The 19286-nt window shown below is 61.1% G+C and overlaps 2 protein-coding genes across 2 annotated transcripts; one reads left to right on the plus strand and one right to left on the minus strand.

Moving 5' to 3' along the window:
- Positions 1-39: 39 nt before the first annotated feature.
- On the minus strand, positions 40-11775 carry ZDHHC9 (zinc finger DHHC-type palmitoyltransferase 9). Its single transcript, XM_058847591.1, has 10 exons — positions 11650-11775; positions 10992-11294; positions 5239-5399; positions 4544-4702; positions 3597-3734; positions 3417-3465; positions 3050-3152; positions 2813-2916; positions 2534-2699; positions 40-1818 (listed from the first exon to the last, which is right to left on the minus strand). The coding sequence occupies exons 2-10, from the start codon at positions 11156-11158 to the stop codon at positions 1714-1716; spliced, it is 1152 nt and encodes a 383-aa protein (XP_058703574.1). The 5' UTR covers positions 11159-11294; positions 11650-11775; the 3' UTR covers positions 40-1713.
- A 1200-nt stretch (positions 11776-12975) lies between these two features.
- UTP14A (UTP14A small subunit processome component) lies at positions 12976-18766 on the plus strand. Its single transcript, XM_058847575.1, has 14 exons — positions 12976-13078; positions 13315-13379; positions 13525-13589; positions 13674-13816; positions 13907-14062; positions 14881-15000; positions 15262-15356; positions 15459-15582; positions 15665-15742; positions 16192-16543; positions 16695-17200; positions 17595-17782; positions 17850-17949; positions 18271-18766. The coding sequence occupies exons 1-14, from the start codon at positions 13019-13021 to the stop codon at positions 18628-18630; spliced, it is 2412 nt and encodes an 803-aa protein (XP_058703558.1). The 5' UTR covers positions 12976-13018; the 3' UTR covers positions 18631-18766.
- Positions 18767-19286: the final 520 nt, after the last annotated feature.

Here is a 19286-nt window from a genome sequence, read left to right on the forward strand (position 1 = left end):
AAGAGGAGCTGGCTTGGGGCAGCACAGACACGCAGGGGCTACAGCTCAGCCATTTTCAAACCAATTAAGTTTCCTTCATTGTTTTAAAATTAAAAAAAATAATAATAAGAAAAAAATAAAGAACATCCAACCCTCACCCAACCCTTTCCTTCCTTCTGGAGACCCTGACCCGTGCAGGCAGGTCCTGGCAGGCAGCACTCCACACACCTCTTGAAACAGGGAGCAGCAGAGCCAAAAATTACACTTTTTCGCACCGAATTGCAGATTTGGTCAGCAGCATGTTGGGGCAACTGCCACGGGGCTGGAATGGGATGGGGCTGTGCTGGCTGCAGCGGCCAGGGCTCCTTCCCTGCCACATTCCAGCTGGGAACAGCTGTGGCAGCTCTGCCCTCTCAGCCGGGAGAGGGGGCAGTGCCATGGTCACAGCACAGCCCTCGCTGCCAGGCCGGGTCAGGAGCACGAGGGGCACAGGAGGAGCACAGGGGGCACAGGCCAGGCTCCAGCAGGAGGAGGGTCTGGCTGTGCCCACTCCTCACCACTGCTGGGTGGCACAGGAGGCCAGGGACAGAGCAGCAGCCATTTCCCACTGCCAGGCAGGAGCACCAGGGACACACACACGGGACTGGCCAGGCAGGACACCCCCAGCAGCCAGCACACACCCGTGGGGAGGAACAGCAGTGCCCAGCGCTGCAGCCAGGGCTGCGGAGCTGCCAGGGCACAGAATGGCCTCTCCTCCACCAGCCAGCTCTGCGGGGATCCCAGAGGTGTGAGTGAAGCTCCTGCCAGTGCAGGACGAGGACTGTGGAGTGGGGGGAGCCCTGCCATGGCACAGAGCTCCCCCAGCATCCCCCCCTCTGCTGAGGACAGAAGTGACCGACAGCACACGGCCCAGCCCCGGGCAGCTGGTGCAATCCTGGGAAGATCCAAGGCTCCCAAAGCCAGTCTGGGATGGCTGAGAACAGCAGAGGAAGGCAAGGGGGGGACACGGGGGTGCAATGACACAACACAGAATTGGGGCTGAGGTTCTGCACAGCTGCTGTGCCACAGCTGGGGAGGGCTCAGTGCAGGCACCCAGCAGTAGCCAGGAGCCAGAGGCACAGGCAGCTCAGCCCAGCCCAGCTGCCCTCTCCCTCCCTCCAAGCCCAGGGTGCTGTGAGTGCCAGGGCAGGATGGGAGGGAGGGTCCCATCATAGCTGCTGCCTTGTCACATCACATGGAAAGGAACACAAGAAGAAACCTAAAAACCACTGCCAGCAGAACTCCTCCCCACTTGTTTGGGTCCTTGGGCCACCAAACTGTCTCCTGACAAACCTTGCCACGCCAACCACGAAACAACGCGACGGATGAGAGGAAGGAGGGAGGAGGGGAGCGAGGACATTGCTGCCACCATTGCTTTCCCCTTCCTCGGGGATTCCTCAGCAGGAGGGAGCAGGCTGGGCCGGGCAGAGGGACAGCCCCAGCCCTGAGGCGGGATGGAGTGCCCAGGACAGCCCGCAGAGCCAGAGGCCCGGCCCCAGGCAGCCCTGCTGTGCAGTGCCCGCGGTGCCCAGGGCGTGCCACCCGCGCTCGCCGTCCCGTGTCACCGCCGAGAGTAATGACTAAAGCAAAATGGCCATGGGGAATCGGGTGCCTGCCATCCAGCCCTTCTCCTCTCCTCCACCACTTCCAGCTTTGATTAGACAAAACAACAAAGTTCTCCCTTCCAAGCAGATGCTAGTGCTCCGCTCGCCCAGCGTCCGGGGGGGGCACCGGGAGCTCCCCAGGCGTTCGCTGCTTCTCCTCTGGCTTCTCGGTGTCAGCCACGGACGGTGCAGGGACCTGGAGAGAGAGAGGGGACACGGTGACCTGCAGGGACAGCCCTGGCACAGAGCCCGAGCCCGCAGCCCCAGCGCTCCTCCACGGGCAGCGCTCTCAGCTGGCCTTGGGAAAAGGAGAAACCAAAGCCAGGGGCCAGCCAAGAGGCAGAACAGCAGCTTCAGGAAGAGCTGGAGCACTGGACTGCTCCAGCAAAAGTGTCTGCACTGTGTCCACCAGAGAAGGGCAGCTCATGCCCAAGCCGAGCCATTTCTCACCACATTCATGGAATAATTCAGATGGGAAGGGCATGCTGGAGGTCCCCTGTCAAACTGTGTCCTTAAAGCAGGACTAATTTCAAACATAGAGCAGGCTGCTCAGGGCCACAACTGCTTTCTCCAAGGATGGAGATCCCAGGGACAGCCCTGCAGCTCACACACAGCACCAGAACAAGATGTCTGCAACCTCCCAGCCCTCCCCAGCCCCGCTGAACTCCATGGGCAACAGCTCCCGAGTGCTCTCATGGCAGGACTGATCTCCAAAACCGCAGCCAGCTGTGATCTCCTCTGAGGAAATCCAAGGAAACCAAGACACGCTGGTTTCCAGGGTCAGAGCAAGCAAGCTTTTCAGCAGCAGCCTCTCACATTGCCCCCTCCTATCGTTTTGTCCTTCCCAAGTCCCACTTTCAGCCTTCTCTCACTGTCCCAGAGCCCCTCCAGCTCCCAAGGGGATCACTCACAGCACTGGGGAGAGGAATGCTGCCATCCTGCTGCTTCATGCCACCCTCCTGGGCCTGCCCAGGGCCCTGCGTGGCCGGGGGTTCCTGCGTGCCGGGTCCCCGCAGGCACGACCCCTCCTGAGCTGTGCTCTCCTCCTGCTGCAGGATGCCCCGTCTGTCCAGGACACTGCAAGAACACAGCCACGCCATCAGAGACCCCCGTGTCCCCAGACCCCTCCTCTCTGCCCAGCAGAAGGGCTGGTGGAAGACAAAGGTCAAGGCTGCCCCCCAAGAGCTCACCTGGGGGGCAGGGGCCCACAGAGCACCTCGCAGCAGTTCTTCACGATGTTGCCGTGGCTGTAGGGATTCTGCACACGGTTCTTGCCAGTCCACGACCCCTTAATCTGAAATAGTTGGGCACAAGCTCAGGTTTACTGCAAGGACACCCTGCCCCAGCCCCCAGATCCCTGTGCTGTGCACAGCCTCGACACACTGAGAAATGGCGACAGCTCAGAGGAAGAGGAAGGCTCTACTTACGTCTTCGTTGGTTGTCTGATTCAGTGCCACCAGGAAGGTGTGGAACCCAGTTAACCCCACCACCGACCACAGCGTGAAGAAACAGATGAGCACCTCCAGTACAGTGAGAACAGTTAAGGACTGGGAACAGCCCGAGAGCAGGCCCAGCCCACCTGTTACTGCCCCACAAACACCACCCTCTCTGCCTCTCCTAGCCACTGTTTTCTGTTTTATTCTCCTCCCCAAAGCAAAGAAACTGCTCCCCACATTGTCATCCAGGGGAAAATGCTGGAAAGACTCAGAGTGGCCTAGGCAGCCACTCCACAGCACAGCTCCCACTAACCCCCAGTTTTGGAGGAGTCAAATCCTCAGGACCATGGAAGGATATGTCCCTGGGGTTTCCTTCAATGTGTTCAGAAACCCAATCTTCAGAGATTCTGCAACAGAAAAAGAGTTTTTTTCCATCTGGAACATCCCCCTGGGTCCAGTTCCCTTTCCCACTCCATCACTCTGGTTTCACAGCACCATCTGCAGCCCCGCTCCCTCCCAGCTCTCCAGACAGACTCACTCAGTGCTACGTAGACGATGTTGAAGGTGAAGATGTAGATGGTGAGGAGGGAGAGCGAGAGGATGAAGAGGTAGAAGTAGCGGTAGTTCCTCTTTCCCACGCAGTTGCCCACCCAGGGACAGTGATGGTCAAAGCGCTCTGGGGAAGCCAAGATGAAGATCAGCACTGCCCTGGCACGGTCCTGCCCACCTCCAGAGCCTTGCTCCTGTGCTCCCACCTCAGAAATCCCCCAGGCTGACACAAACTGCCAAGTTCAACCCTCTGCTCAGTCAGGACCCCATATCCTGGCCTCCTCTCAAGAGGTCAAAGTCCAAAATTGTTTTATAATGAGTCATTTTGCACATTAAGAGAGAATTTGAATTTGACCCCTCATGTGTCTTCTCTCCCTGGGGTACAACAACCACAGCATGTGGGTTAGATGAAAGCCTGGGTGTCCCCAAGTTCTTACCCTGGAATAATCAGGAGAAGGTTCAAGAAACTGCATAAACATATGAAGGTTGGGAATCTGAAGAGGAGGAAAGGGGTCCAAAAGGATGGGATTTCTGTCTGGGGCACCGATGCTGAGCATGTTAGGAGGACACAGAAGGAGGACAACAACCAGGGCATCCCAGGGAACGGCACAACCTCTGTGCTGATGGAGCTGCTGTCACCTGAGACACAACTGTGCACTGGAACCCCCCAGTCCTGCACGGCCAGAGTCCAGCAGAACTCAAAAATGGGCCGCACGTGTACACAGAGCAGCTGGACTCGGTTATTGCCAAAGTCCTGGCAAAGAGAAACCACCTGGCCCCAGGTTCTGAGCAGACCTCAAGCTCCTCAAGTGCAAGATGAGGCAGCCTGGACACTGCCCCGGCCCAGAGGTGCCCACAGGTGGCCGCGGTGTGTCCCTGTCCCTGTCCCTGTCCCTGTCCCCGTGCGTGGGGCAGGCCAGCCCGAGCCGCACTCACCCACGCAGTTGTCGCAGATGCTGCAGTGCGAGGCGCGCGGCGGCCGGAAGATCTTGCACGTGTAGCAGTACTTGAGCTTCACGATCTGGTTGTTGATCTGGAAGTTCTTGATGCGCGGGGGCGGGCGCTGACCCTGCGGCACCGTCCCGTTGGTGGCCTCTGCCAGAGAGAACCGGGCACACATGGGACCTGCTGCTCCGGCATGACGGGCCTGAATGACAGCTCGCCTCCCTGCTTTCCCACCGGCGGGATCCGAGCCCGCTGGCTCCAGAGCCCGAGGCTGCAGCTCCGCTCGCGCGGGCCAGAGCCAACCTGGCAGCTTGGAGGCAGGAAAAGGGATGCCAGAGCTTTCATGGGCATGTTGAGAGTGGGCTGGGTGTTATCACCTGCATGCACCAAACCTCCTCTCTCCCTGAAGGATCAAGGGGACCATGCCAAGCTTTCTGCACCCCTTCTCAAAAGCAAACTGAGTTTGTACACGGCTTTGGGAGAGAAAGCAGCTCCCAGAGAGGGACGCAGGTACATCGTGCCGCCTTCTTGAGACTCGGCCAAGGACAGTGAGCCAGCAGATTGGGGCAATCCTCACTTTTGGAGGTCCAGCCAGGAAGGTAAGCTCTGCAGGGATTGTAACCTAGAAATGTGCAATAATAGAGAGGCTTCTCCAGCCCTCAGCAGCCTGGCCGCTCCACACTCACCGATCTCCATCTCAATGAAGGCTGCCTCGTCGGGCAGGGCCCTCGGGATGACGCCAGGGTCGCTGAAGCTCGTCCGCAGCAGCGTGGCCATGGCGAACAGGAAGAGAACGGCTGCAAACACGGGGATGGCTGGGGACAGCTGCACAGCCAGGTACCGGCACCTGCGGACACAGACCGTGAGTCAGAGCTCATCACCTGCCACAGCACCAGAGCCCGGGCACTCTGCAGCACTGCTTAGACCTGGACCTATGGAGCTTTGCTACGGCATAAGGGAAACCCCACCCAAATCCCACCACTTGTGCCATGTCTCACCACTCCTCCCTTCCCCAGCCTCCTGATGCAGCTGGGCACCCAGGCTTTCTAGGATCCACCCTTTATCCCTGCTGCTGAGGGCTGGATCCAAGCAGGCTCCTGCTGCTCCACAGTCACTCTCCATGGGAGCACCAGGCTATGGCTGTGAGGGGCCAGGGATTATCCTCCCTGCAGGGGCTGCCATCCCGAGCGAGGCCATTTCCATCACCTCCACAGCACAATTTCGTTCTGGACAGCATTCCCACCACAGGTTCCCCAAACACAATGCAGACCCCAGCTCCAGCTGGCAGCACACAGGCCCGCTGCAGGAACATTTCCTGGGCCATTGCCTGACTCCAGTACTGTCCCCCATGTGGGACAGGGACAGAAGGGCTGCACACTGAAGCTACAGCACACTCCAGTCACAGCTGCAACACCAGGAGCCCACAGCAACACACAGGGCCCGGCCCCTATACAAACATCCTTCATTTCAGACACTGCACACTCTGCTGTTCTCCAAAACAACGTCTCCATGCCCAGCCCTGCCCACAGCCCAAGAACTGCAGGGCAGAGCTTATCATCTTCAGGCAGCCCAAGATAACTCTGCACTCCCTGTGCAGGGGCAAAGTCCAGGGACAGCTGCCAGGCAGTCAGCAAGTAAACAAAAACCTTGGAGCCCATTTGGGGTAGAAATATGGGGTTAGGAACACAGAACATGGATTTAGGTGCAGGTCAGCCTCTTCTCCCAAACAATCAGTGACAGGACAAGAGGACACAGCCTCAACCTGTGCCAGGGGAGGTTCAGGATGGACATCAGGAGAAATTTCTCCATGGAAAGGGCTGTCAGGTACTGGAAGGGGCTTCCCAGGGAGGTGTGGAGTCCCCACTCCTGGAGGTGTCCAAGGAACAAGTGGATGTGGCACTCAGTGTTCTGGGCTGGGTGACAAGGTGGTGACCAGTCACAGGTTGAGTTCAATGGTCTTGGGGGTCTTTTCCACCCTAAATGATTCTGTGATTCTTCTTTGAAAAGCTGGACACTGTGTGCCCCAAAGGGCTGCAGCCTGACCCTTGTGCAGCTGATACAAGAGCTTTTGGAACTGCTGTGACAACATGAACATTGTGGGTTTAAACATGGATCCATGAGCTGTGCTGTGAGCCATGAGCCCCCTTAGCTGGGCTGCCTTCTGTGGCCCCTTGCAGGTGAGGGCAGAGGTGAGAGCCAGAGGAGCTCCCACCACAGTGGAACTGCATTGCCACCATGTGCCTCCCCCTCCGCTGTGCCAACCCGGCCTCGCTCCTCAGTGACTTCCAGGGAACACGGCCACGGCAGGGAATGCAGCCACACAAGGTCCTGACCTGGTCCTCAGGTACTCACCAGCACTGGGGTAACTTCAGTCTGAGCCTTGTCTCGAAGGCGATTTCACTGCTCAGGAACAGACGTTTAAAGATCTTTTGTCTGGGAGAGCTCAGAGCCCACAGAGATGCTCTGTTGGCATGTGAGGATGCTGCTCCCCCACTCCCAGCACCGTATCTGTGCTCTGGAGCATTTTGTCACCAAAAAGCAGACAATAACAGCACTATCACAAGTCATCATCACAGTGGGGTGGGCTGGGGGCAGGAAGGCTGAACAAAGAGATCATTGGAATGGGGAGCAGGGGGAGAAGCAGCTGGGAGGTGCCAGGAGGAACGGTGCTTGTGGGAAGGTCTGTTGTAATCAGCACACTGAGCAAAGCTCTGGAGGAAGGGGAAAGCCACCATGCCAGCCCTGCTGACAGGGCCTGCAGCCATGGCCACAGGGCAGTGCCTCTCCCAGGCAGGGCTCAGCACGAGCTCCGCAGTGCCACTCACCCACATGTCACCTGTTTAACCTTCCTGAGCCCAGCACAGCCCCAGTGTGTGCCTGGCCTGAGTGCCAGCAGAGCCGTGTCCTTCCCCAGCACCTGACCCTCAGCAGGGCACTGCAGCTGCTCTCAAACCTGCCCACACCACAACGCTGTGTCCTGCCCCTTCCCAGCAGCACCAGGCAGGGCTGGAGCTCTCCCTGGAACCTCTCCCCATCTGCTGGCAGTGCCACAGCGCACCCCGTGTGTTTCTGACACGTGACACAGACGTGTAATGCCGATCTTACTGCTCTTTTCCCGGTTAAAATCTCAAATCTCCGCACAGGCAAATCACCCCAAGGTCTGCCCAGGAATGGAGGTGCCACAGGGGACGTGGAGGCTGCAGGGAGGGTGAAGTCATCTCCTGAGAAGGAGCCCACATATGAAAAAAAGGTCAATCCAAACCCCAGGAGTAGCACTTCCCGCAGAAATAGGAACAAAACAAGCTGAACTCTGGACACCAAAAAGTTGACTTCTATTGAGAGAAATTACAATTATTAAAAACCACCTGAAAACTCACGTTAACACTCACATGTAAGTTTTGACCATGTTTTACACAGATCTAACCAGAGGTTATGCCAGCTCAGAGGCCCCTCTGTGAGTCTTGGGTCTCTGGGCTTTGGAAATCACAACTAAAAAATACAGTCACACAATGGGCAGTGTACGTGTTCTCAACTCATCAGAAAACAGAGACATTTTCATCTCTACAAAGCTAAGAAACGAGGAAAACCAAAGTGACAAACGTGCCTGTGCACTGGAAAATCCAAGAGCAGCCCCTTCCCGTGAGCAGCCGGTGTTGCTGATGCTATCATGCCTTTAACATTTACAGATGTCAAGTTTTGTGCTGAAAAGTCAGAGACAAAAGAAATCCCATTCCCTTCAGCTGAGTGTGGAACTCACTTCAGGAGAGACAGGAACTGCAAAGGGAACTCCCAGCCTGAGAGCAGGCACTGCATTCCATCATCCCAGTTCCTAAAGGGATTTTTTACAAGTGCTTTATCTGGTCTTCTCCTCATGCTGGAACACCTCAAGCAGACAGCACACAGCTAAGTGGCCAACCACAGGGCTGAAACACCATTAGGAGTCTGAAATAATGCCAAGAGGATGTGAAACTGTATTTTATGGGATATGTTACGGAGCAGACCCAGTCAAACACAGGTCTGGGACTCTGCAGTGAGCAGCCCCAAGCCGTGGGAGCTGTGGTGAGAGAGGTGTCCTTGGGCAGAGGACTCGGGTCGGTCGCTGCAGAGCCGTTCCCGGGAGCCAGCACAGCTCTGTCCCTGTGCCTTATCTAGGAGGGAGGAGTCGGATGTCAGGCACAGCGCTGAGTTCTGCCAGCCTCTGGCTCCTGTTTGCTCCTGGATGGAGAGATTTCCCCAGTCCCAGAACACAGCGCTGAGGTTTGGGGGATCAACACACACAAATTCCCACCCACAGGGCAGAGCTGGCTCAGCCTGTGGCCACCGAGGAGCAGCACTGGAGAAACTCAGAGGAAAACAGCAGCAGCAGCAGCAGCAGCCCCGTGAGCGAGGCCATCGCTCCAGGGCTGGGAAGGGACAGCAGTGGCTTTTCTCCTGACGCGGGTACCAGTCCCCACCGTCCTTGGCTGTAACTGGAGCACGGGGATGGAGCCCAGCCCGGCGCAGGGCGAGCAGCCAGCCAGATGCTGGCTCTGGGCAGCCCGAGCCGTGCTCAGACAAGGTGTCACTGCGCAAGTGATTCAGCTGAATGGAGCAGCACACGGCACAGGCAGCCTGCAGGGAGCAGGCAGCGAGGGAAGGGCTCCTCCACCCACCGCCGGCTGCCGCGCTCCCAACCCACACACCAACTTCAAGGGGAAACCAGGAATTCCCATGCAAACACTAAAGAATCAGCCAAACACTGAGACAAACGGACAGCACGGTGAAAGATCAAGGCTGAGATCCTCACCGAAAGCTCCCTACACATGCAGGGCTCCTGAGCAGCCAAGCTGCTTATCTCGGCCTGATCAGTGAAACAGAGACCTTGGGGAGTGTTTCCAGCTGGGAAGGCAACATTTCATCCCTATCCCAAATTCAAAAATCCCCAAACAAGTTCAAAACAGCCCACTCTCTTCCAAACAAAAAAAAAAAAACACTGAGGTGTTCTGCACTGAAAGAATCAAATGGGTATTTCGATTTTCCCACACTTCTCCTTATCTCCCTCAGATGATTTAACTAAAATTCAGAGATTATTCTGTTCCCAGCAGCATTCCCCCCACAGAGCCCACCCTCCAGGTCAAGGCCTGGATGTCTTGGTGCCAGCGACCCCTCCACAGGCCTGCCAGAGCACGGAAAGGGGCTTCTCAAGGAATTTCCAGTCACGTTCCTGACCACAGCCTGGGTCTGGAAAACAGCCCTGGCTCACTCTGCGTAGCGCAACCACGGCAGAGCGGGATGTGGTTCACTCTCCTGCTACGGACAGGATCCACAGGGAGCCAGAGCAATTATCCCTCAAATCAGTGTTTCTGGTGCAGCAATGAGCGTTTCTGGAGCAGCAACGCCTATTAGTTCCTCCTGTAAGGCAGGAAGGCTCAGCCCCATTTTTCAGGCGGAAAAAGCCCCAAACATCAAACCAAGAGTGGTGTCACTTGGTATCTCGGAATTCAGACTGAGTCACAGATAATTTGGGCAGGGAACCAGGGAGAAACACACTGGGCCAGGGAATGTGGAAACAAGTTTCCTGGCTTAGGAACGATGCTGAGGAGGACAGCATCTGGGCCGAGGGCTTCTTGAAACTGCAGGAATAGCCAGGGCTTAGCCAGAGCGCAGGTCCTCCACTCGTTCCTCTTGGCTTTGCGAGCTTTTGTGTTACCCAACCCTGTTTCAGCCCTTCTGCTGCCCCAGAACACAAACATGCCCATGGAGACCGAGACAGGGAAGTTTTGCAGTTGTTAGCTGATCCAAGCTCGTCCTCTAGCCAGGCAACAGGGGTGTCCTGCCCCCTCCCACAGCATCGGCCTGGACAAACACAGGCTTTTCCCTTTCTGCTTGTTTTTTGATTTTAGAATTAGTCTAAGGCCAACTCAACTCCCAGGAGGAGCTGAGGGGAGGGGGCAGACCCCTCTTTTTCAGCAGGATCAAAGGTTTTGGCTGAAGGTCTTTAGGCTGCCGAGGTGATGTAAGGGGTGGTCGGATCCTTCCCAAACACCAGCGTGGCTCTATCTGCAGTGCAGCCTGGGGGCAGCTCACACTGGCAGGACCCCCAAGCTCTCTCCTTGCTCCAGCTGGGGTCAGCTCCCGCTGGGGGTGATGTGGGGGCTGCAGCAGCAGCAGTGCCCTCACACCCTGCTACCCTGGGCAGGAACACTCGGGACTGCCAAGCCCCGGACAGAAGGTGGCCCACGGGGAAACAGGGCCAGCATCATCCTCCGGCACGGCTCCAGCAGGGCCCGTTCTCCCCAGAACCTCCAGGCTCGGTCTGCCGAGGGTGAGGAAGCAGATCTGGACAGGGAGAGCCACTCTCTGCCGGGCTGCACCGAGCCGGGCTCCCCTCCCGGCCCGAGGGCCTCGGGCACACGGGCCCGTCCCCATCCCCGTCCCGCGGGGTCCCCGGGGAACTCACTCGAAGGCGAAGAAGAGGGCGCAGGTGCCGAGGATGAGGAAGAGCGTCAGGTAGAAGATGCCCTTCTGCCGGGCCATCATGATCCGGCCGTCGCAGCAGAAGGTGTTCCTGCCCGGCAGCTTCTCCCATTTCCGAACCACCTTCTTCCTCGCCACCATCACCGACATGGCGGGGCCGTCACTGGGGCGGCAGCGGCGGCCGCACGCTCGGGCGCTGCTGCTGCTGCTGCTGCTGCTCCGCCGCCCGCACGCCCGGCATCATCGGGGCCCCGCGGGGCCGCGCTGGGCTGGGGTGGGCCGGCGGCTGCGGGAGAGGCAACGGGGAGAGGGCTCGGTCAGCACCGGGGCGGCGGCGGCACCGGCGCGGGGGGCGGCGGCCGCCGTCGCCATGGAAACCCCGCGCCCGGGAGGGGCGCTGCCGTGGGAATCCGCCAGGGAGGGGCGCGGGGCGCGGGCAGGAAACCCCTGGGCTGGGCGGGAGGGGGCGGCGGGGCGGCTCCGCACCGGGAGGGGACGCGGCAGGGCCGGGCCACACAGGGCAGGGCAGGGCAGCCCCGGCTCTGCGGGCGTGGCGGTACCCGGCGGGGAGAGAGCGGAAGGGAAGGGCCAGAGAGGAGACGGGAGGGGAGGGGACGGGAGGGGCCCGCGCCGCCGCTCACCCTCTGCCGGTGCCGCTCGGGCCGCGCCGGTCGCTCCCTCCGCGCCGGGAGGGGCCGCCACGCCCCGCGGCCCAACGGGGCGGAGCCGCCGCGGCCATTGGCCCCGCCGCGCCCTCCGCCCCGCCCCCCGGCTCCCCGCCTTGCCATTGGGTGCGTGCGCTGTCACTCCTCAGCAGATCCTCCCACCCTGCCGCTTCTCGCCGCTCCATTGGTTGTCAGCGCTGTCATTCCGCGGAGACTCCTCCCTCCCCGCCGCTTCTCGCGGGTCCATTGGCCGTGCCCGCTGCCACTCCGCGCGCTCGGCCCCGCCCCGGTGCGGACAAGGGAGGGAGGGGCGGGGCGGGGCGCGGCACGTGGCGGGGGCGGGGCTGGGCGCGGTGCGGCTCCGGTGGGGCCCCGGTTTGGCCCGGCCCGGCCCGGCCCCGCCCCGCCCCGCCCCGCCCCGGCGGCTCCCGCCACACCTTCCGGTGCATCCCCGGCGGGGCACGACCGGCGCCGCCTCCCGTTCCTCTTTTTCGTTTTCTCGCACCGGGTGCCCACAAGGAGCGGGCTGCCGAGCCCCAGCGCCGCGGGGAGCGCACGGACATGGCCCCGTTCCGCACAATAGTTTTGACACGGTTTTGCACAGCCAGGCACTGGGGTCGGGATCCCGTCCATCCCTGGCACCGCACCGCTCCCACACACAGCGCTCCCCCCGGGACGCGGCTGCCAGCGGCGGCGGGGCCCGGAGCGTCAAACCCCAGCGGAAAATACACAAGTTTTCCCGCGGTTGTTGCTACGGAGACGCGAGGGAACAGCTCGTTACCGCCGTCCCTGCGGCAGCCCCTGCCCCGAGCCGCCGGTGCCCGGGCCGGTGTGCAGGAGGAGGGGACACGGACGGGTGCTGCGGGCGCAGTGACGGGCACTGCCCTGAGCTCCGTGTGCTCGCTATAGCGATGCCCTGAACCCCGCCAGCCCCAGAAATGCTCCCAAGAGCCGGATCCGGCCGGGCGGGAGGAGCCGTAGGTGCGGGAGCTCCGTGCCGAGCCCGCGGCACCGGCGCGTCCCGGGAGAAAACAGCGAGCGCTGGAATCGCCGGGGCTGGGGCACGCACGAGGGTCAGCAGCTGCTCCGGCCCCCGCTGCCCGGCGAACCGGGGCCGCTCCGGGAGAGCCAGAGCCGTCCCGGGGGCGCTGTCCGAGGCGGGCACGGCGGAGTCCGCGCTCCGCTTTCCCCCGGGCCCCCCTCGGTCCCCACCAGTTCTCCCGCCCCGCCCGCCGGGCACGCTGCCATGGCAACCCGGACGTCACGCGGACGCGCTTTGCGGCAGGGCGCGAGGGCTCGGCGCGACACTCGGTGGCGCTTTGCGGCAGTACCGGCGTGCGGAGCCATGGCGGAGCAGGACCCGGCAGCGGCGGCGGCCGGGAGCGGCAGCGACAGCGAGGAGGGGGTGAGCGGGGCCGGAAAGAACGCGACGGGCTCTCCGGGCGGCCTCCACCGCTGTTTGCAGGGCTCCGGGCGCTCTCCTGGCCGGGATGGGCGCAGCGGTGGACGGCGTGGCCCGGGCGGGGATGTCGGGCCCGGGAGCCGGCCGGGCGGTGCCGCGGGGGCACCGGGGAGCGGGCGGGAGCGGGCGCTGGGACCATCCCCGCGGGGCCGGGGCTGTGAGCGCGTGTGCCGTGGCAGGAGGATGGCGAGCGGCGGCACCGGCGGCTCCTGGAGGCGATCAGCGCCCTGTCCGGACGGAAGCGGTGAGTGCGGGCCCGGGCTCCCGCTGCCCGGCCCCGGGGCTGCGCTGGCAGCGGGGCAGCTGGGACCCTTCCCGGCCCCAGAGCCTCCGGAGCAGCCGCGGCACACGAGGAACCCTCGGGGCTGTTTTGTGTCCCTCTCTCGCAGGCGGAGGCTGGCGGAGCGCTCGGAGGCGAGCGGGCAGGTGTCCGAGTTCAACGTTACCTGCAAAGGTGAGCCAGGGCAGGGCTGCCCGCCGAGACCCCCGTGAGGGCCGGGACAGCTCCCTCAGCGGCCACTGCCACACCCCTGCCTAGGTGCTGGGGAAAAGCTGGATCTGTCGGAGCTGCTGCAGCCCATCCATCCCAAATCCAAGCTGGGCAGCGTGAGGAAGGAGCTGGTCAGAGTGAAGAGGAAGGCGGCGGTGGAGCTGCCGTTGAGCAAAGAGGAGGCCAAGAGGGTGAGTGCAGGGAGCCAAGGGGGTCTGAGCTGAGCCCCCAGGACCCCCTGCCCCTCCCTGATGCCGGCATCGCCTTTCTCTGCCCTCCAGGTGGTGAGGGAGGCCGCCTACGTCACCACCTCGAAGGACGTGGGCAAGTGGCAGCAGGTGGTGCTGCAGAACCGGCGTGCGGAGCAGCTGGTGTTCCCCCTGCGGCAGGACATCGCCACCGTCACCCCTCTGGAGAGAGTCACCTCGGCATGGAAGGTGGCCACTGCAGGGGGGGTGGCTCAGGGTGGCTCAGGGTGGCTCCAGGATCGGTGGGGCAGGTCGATGTCTGCTGGCTGTGCTGGGGGCAGTGATGGAGGTGAGGAAGGCCCAGCCTGGGGCTGAGCTCAGGAAGGTTGGAAGGGCAGTCTGTGTTCCTCACACAGTGAGGTGTGTAAATTCCATCTGGGACAGGCCAGGTAAGGTGTGAGCAGAGGGTTTGGAGCCTGCTCTGTCTCCTCTGCTCCTTGTAGCCTCTCAGGACAGGACACGTGGGAGTGTCCCAAGGGCTGAGCAGGGGGGATTGGTTTGCCAAGTCCTGCGTGCCTGGGAACAATCCTTACAACAGGGATGTGTTTGGTTTTGAATGCAAGTTAGGGTTGTGCTGCTGGCAGGAAGCCACTGCCATCCCTGGGGGTTGTCAGATGCCCAGGTGAGGGAGGGGCAGCCTCTGCAGGACTCCCAGCAAACCTGTCACACTGATCTGCCCAAAGGTCCCTTTCTGTTTTGGAGGGACATGGCATTGCATGGCCTGGAGCTCCTGCTCCGTGCTCTGTGTGGTGCCACCTGGCCAGTGCTGCCTGGCAGCTGAGGCCATTTCTGTAACGTGGGAGGAATCACCTGCCCCCAGCTGCCCGTGTGGCTGGGAGGGTGCCCAGGGGCTGTGGTGTGGCACCTGTGGTGAGGCTGTGACCACCCAGTCCCCCAAGGCGGGGACGCTTCCCCAGGCCTTCCACACACCCACCTGGGGGCAGTGAGAATGGATGGGCACTGCCCCTTGCAGTTCTCCTCATCCTCTTGCCACATCATCCCAACAGGCACGAACTCCACTGGAGCAGGAGATCTTTGGATTGCTCCACAAGACACAGCAGCCTGTCACAGATCCACTGCTGACACCGGAGGAGATGGCATCACTGCAGGCCATGAGTTTGGAGGAGGTGAGGCTTCACCCTGCTGGGCCCTGGGGGCTTCTTCCTTGGCCCCATCCCTCACCCCATGCTCCCCTTCCCTCCCCCCGTGCTCCCCATCCCTCCCCCCGTGTTCCCCACCCCTCCCCCCATGCTCCCCTTCCCTCCCCCCGTGCTCCCCATCCCTCCCCCCGTGCTCCCCACCCCTCACCCTGTGCTCCCCACCCCTCACCCCGTGCTCCCCACCCCTCCCCCCGTGCTCCCCACCCCTCACCCTGTGCTCCCTGGCAGGCGCAGCGCCGGCGTGCAGAGCTGCAGAAGGCGCGGGCAGTGCAGTCCTACTACGAGGCCAAGGCTCGGCGAACAAAGCGGATCAAGAGCAAGAAGTGAGGCTGTGCCTGTGCTGGGAGGGCTGGGCTGCCCCACCTCACCCGTGGCCTGTCCCTGAGCCGCCCCAGAGCTGTTCCTGAGCCGCCCCTGTGCCGCAGGTACCACCGCGTGCTCAAGAAGAGCCGCAGGCGCCAGGCCCTGAAGGAGTTTGAGCAGCTGCACAAATCGGACCCTGCGGCCGCCTTGGCACGGCTGGAGGAGCTGGAGCAGCTCAGGATGCAGGTGCTGCCTTGGCACCTCTGTCCCAGCCCTCAGGAGGACCCTGCTTCTTGGGGAGCTCTGTGTGACGCTTCTCTTCCCCCAGGAGCGGATGAGCCTCAAGCACCAGAACAAGGGAAAATGGGCCCGATCCAGGGCCATTATGGCTAAGTATGACCTCGAGGTGAGATGGAGCCACAGAAGGGCTTTGTGGGAAGGGACCTTAAAGTTCATCCAGTTTCACCCCTCTGCCGTGGGCAGGGACACTTTCAACTACCCCAGGTTGCTCCAAGCCCCAGCCAACCTGACCTTGAACATTTCTGAGGATGGGGCAGCCACAGCTCCTCTGGGCAATCTCTGCCAGGGCCTCCCCAGCCTGACAGGGAACAATTTCTTCCCAATATCCCATCTGTCCCTGTTTTCTGTCAGTGCCATTCCCCCTTGTCCTATCCCTCCAAGACGTGGTATAAAGTCTCTCTATCTCTTATAAGCCCATTTATACATTGCAATGCTACAACAGGGTCCTCAGCCTGGGGAAGGGGGGAGGCAGGGAAGGTGGGTGCCCCTGAGGTGAGCAGGGAAGGTTGGGAATGTTGTCTCTGCCCTGTGTTAGAGCCTCTGGCTGCCCCCCAGGCCCGCAAGGCCATGCAGGAGCAGCTGGCCAGGAACAAGGAGCTGATGCAGAAGGTGCGGGTGGAGCCGCCCGAGGAGGAGCTGTGTGAGGTGCCCGAGGAGGACACCACGGCCCTGCCCGTGCCAAGCGGGGCCAGCGGGGCTAACCCCTGGATGCTGGGCAAGCCCAGTGGCCCAGCCCCAGAGCCTGAGGCACAGGAGGGTCCAAGAGATGACACAGTGCCTGGTGCCATGGAGAACAAGGATGAGGAGGAGGAGGAGGAGCTGTCGGAGGAGGAAGCTCTGCTGCAGGACTTTGAGCAGAAGCGACGGGAGCGGACAGGGAGCCCCGAGGGGCTCGGTGAGGAGCATGGTGAGGAGTTCAAGGGCTCGAGCTGGGTGGGCTGGGAGTGCTGTGGGGCTGGACAAAGGAAGGGGGATCTGGGGACAGCTTTTGTCTGATTCCACACAGCTGTCCTTATTCTCTGCCCTGTGGAGTGACCATTTCTACCCTCAACATGTAGGTGCTGATGAGGCTGAGGCTGGTGCCAAGGACCTGGGGGACAACCCAGTGCCCCCAGCCTGTGCTGAGGAACTGAGGGACAACCCAGTGTCCCCAGCTTGTGCTGAGGAACTGAGGGACAACCCAGTGTCCCCAGCCTGTGCTGAGGAACTGGGGGACAGCCCAGTGTCCCCAGCCTGTGCTGAGGAGCTGGTGAGCACAGGGCTGGAGCCACCCGCACAGGCCCAGGAGCAGCTCCTGCTCTCGGAGCAGCTGCGCCGCGTGCAGACCATGGAGGATGTGGAGAGTCTGGCCAAGGAGGAGCTTGTGGAGAGCTCCTTGGAGCAGGAGAAGCTGGTAGCCCCGAGAGCAGGGAAGCAAGCACAGCAGCAGGAGGAAGGCAGAGCTGGGGACAGACATGCCAAGAAAACACCAGCCAAGAGGAAGATGATCAGCCTGGAGGCTTTGCTGGACGGGAAGCCCCAGGAGATGGATTGCCCCAGCCTGCCTGTGGTCCTGGAGGAGGAGGTGAGCAGGACGAGCCTTCTCTGTGCTCCCCAGTACCCAAAACACCCATCCAGTAATACCCAAAACATTAAGTCCCAGTAACTCCAAACCCTCTCCTGGTAACCCTAAACTCCATTCCAGTAACCCCAAACCTCCTTTCAGTAACTCCCAGTAACCTCAAACCAGTAACTCTAAACCTCCTCCCAGTAACTAGAAGCCCCAAACTTGTAACTCCCAGTACTCCTAAACCCCCTTATAGTAACCCCAAACCTCCAGCAGCAATGCCCAGGAACTTTTACCCCGTTCTCACTCTCTCCAGTACCCACAAACCCTCTCCCAGTGCCTCCCAGTTTGTCCGAGTCTCTCCCAGTTCCCCCAATAACCCTTAAACCCTCTCTGCCTTGTCCTTGTGCAGGAGGGTGGCATGGAGCAGCGTGGGATGATCACGGAGGCCTTTGCTGGGGACGATGTGGTCGCCGACTTCCGCCGGGAGAAGCGCAAGGCAGAGGAGGAGGCGAAGCCGCAGCCGGTGAACCTGGTGCTGCCGGGCTGGGGCGAGTGGGGCGGCACAGGGCTCAAACCCAGCGCCAGGAAGGTCAGGAGGTGAGTGGGGGAGAGCTCAGGGATGTGCCCAGCCCCGTGCCAGCTCTCACCCCTCACTTGCCCGCAGGTTCCTGATCAAGCCACCGCCAGCACCTCCACGGAAGGACCAGTTCATGCCCCACGTCATCATGAGCGAGAAGCGCAACATCCATGCGGCAGCACATCAGGTGGGGCACTCCTGCTCTCTCTCCAGCACCTGGGCGAGCCTGGGGCATTCCTGTGATCCCTTCCCAAGACATCCACGATCCCTGCCTGTAATCCCTTCCCAGTGCTCAGGTTCCAGTTTAAAATTCAGAATTGAAGGAGGAGGGATGTACGGGGCTGCTCCCTTGGTGGTGGTGGTGGTTCCAGCTCTCTTGAGCTCTGACGGCAGCAGAAGGGGAAGCAGAAGTGTGAGTGGGTACTGGACAAGTGGGAAGTAGTGGTCGTTGGGCTGGAAAAGCTGGGCTGGGTGGCTCAGAGCCATGACCCCTGCGGTGTCCCCACAGGTCAGCGAGCTGCCCTTCCCCTTTGAGCGGCACCAGCAGTTTGAGCGGAGCATGCGGACACCCGTGGGCCCCACGTGGAACACTCAGCGCGCCTTCCAGAAGCTGACAGCCCCTCGAGTCATCACCCGCACCGGCCACATCATCCAGCCCATCTCAGCCGAGGATGTCCCTGACACGGCCCCTGGCAGCGGGACCAGGCTCGGGGAGGAGGCTGTGGCTGGGGGGAAGGCTGTGCCAGGGAAGAAGGCTGTACCAGGGAAGAAGGCTGTACCAGAGAAGAAGGCTGTACCAGGGAAGAAGGCTGTACCAGGGAAGAAGGCTGTGCCTCGGGAGAAGGCGCAGCACTGCAGAACACGGTAGCCCTGTGTCTGCAGAGAGACCTCTGTCTGTCTGTGGGGGCTCCAACTGGAACAAGCAGAAGAACCAGGAGCAGCCCCTGGTTCTTTCCAGTGCCTTCTACCTCTTTCTCTGCAATAAAACCTAAGGCTGCCCCTCCTGTGCTGTCTGCATGGCTGCCTTGGCAGTGTCTGGGGCTAGGTGCCCTCCATCCTGTCCTTGGGGCCCATGCAGGGTCAGGTACTCTGGCTGAGCTGAGGGTGAGATCTTGGTCAAGAGCTCATAGTGGGGCACATCTGGGAGCATGGGGAGGGTCTGGAATAGCTGCCAACATCCTGTCCTGTGCCTTTATCTTTTATATCCCCATTTTTGTACCTATATCGATTTTTAAATCTTGGCCAAAGGGGCTTTCTCCCCACCTTGTCATGCTAAGCCTGGCTGGGGGGGTGTTTCTCAGCCAACTGTTTCTTGCACTCCCAAGGTACCTTCTCAGCTCTAATAAACTTCATTACCTGGAAATGGCACCTGTCAGGTGCTGCTGCTTCTCTGCACATGCTGGGAGTTGGCTCTGTCCACGGGCAGCCCCCACTCCTGCTGCCCACCTGCAAGCCCCTGCTCTTGCCCAGCCACCCCTCAGAGTGTGGCAGTGAGGTGCCTCTCAGGGGTTGTTGGTGCATCCA

This window comes from Poecile atricapillus, chromosome 12, assembly GCF_030490865.1.
Source record: "Poecile atricapillus isolate bPoeAtr1 chromosome 12, bPoeAtr1.hap1, whole genome shotgun sequence".
NCBI lineage: Eukaryota > Metazoa > Chordata > Aves > Passeriformes > Paridae > Poecile > Poecile atricapillus.

Bases quoted from the DNA above. Each gene is read 5' to 3' on its own strand.
- ZDHHC9 (XM_058847591.1), bottom strand. From the start codon at position 11,158: ATGTCGGTGATGGTGGCGAGGAAGAAGGTGGTTCGGAAATGGGAGAAG. The intron at 5,400-10,991 runs GTGAGTTCCCCG...CTGTGTCCGCAG, and splicing joins GCCCTCTTCTTCGCCTTCGA to GTGCCGGTACCTGGCTGTGC. The intron at 3,153-3,416 runs ATATCCTTCCAT...AACTGTTCTCAC, and splicing joins TTGAAGGAAACCCCAGGGAC to TGTACTGGAGGTGCTCATCT.
- UTP14A (XM_058847575.1), top strand. From the start codon at position 13,019: ATGGCGGAGCAGGACCCGGCAGCGGCGGCGGCCGGGAGCGGCAGCGAC. The intron at 15,583-15,664 runs GTGCTGCCTTGG...CTCTTCCCCCAG, and splicing joins TGGAGCAGCTCAGGATGCAG to GAGCGGATGAGCCTCAAGCA. The intron at 16,544-16,694 runs GTGAGGAGTTCA...CTCAACATGTAG, and splicing joins GGGGCTCGGTGAGGAGCATG to GTGCTGATGAGGCTGAGGCT.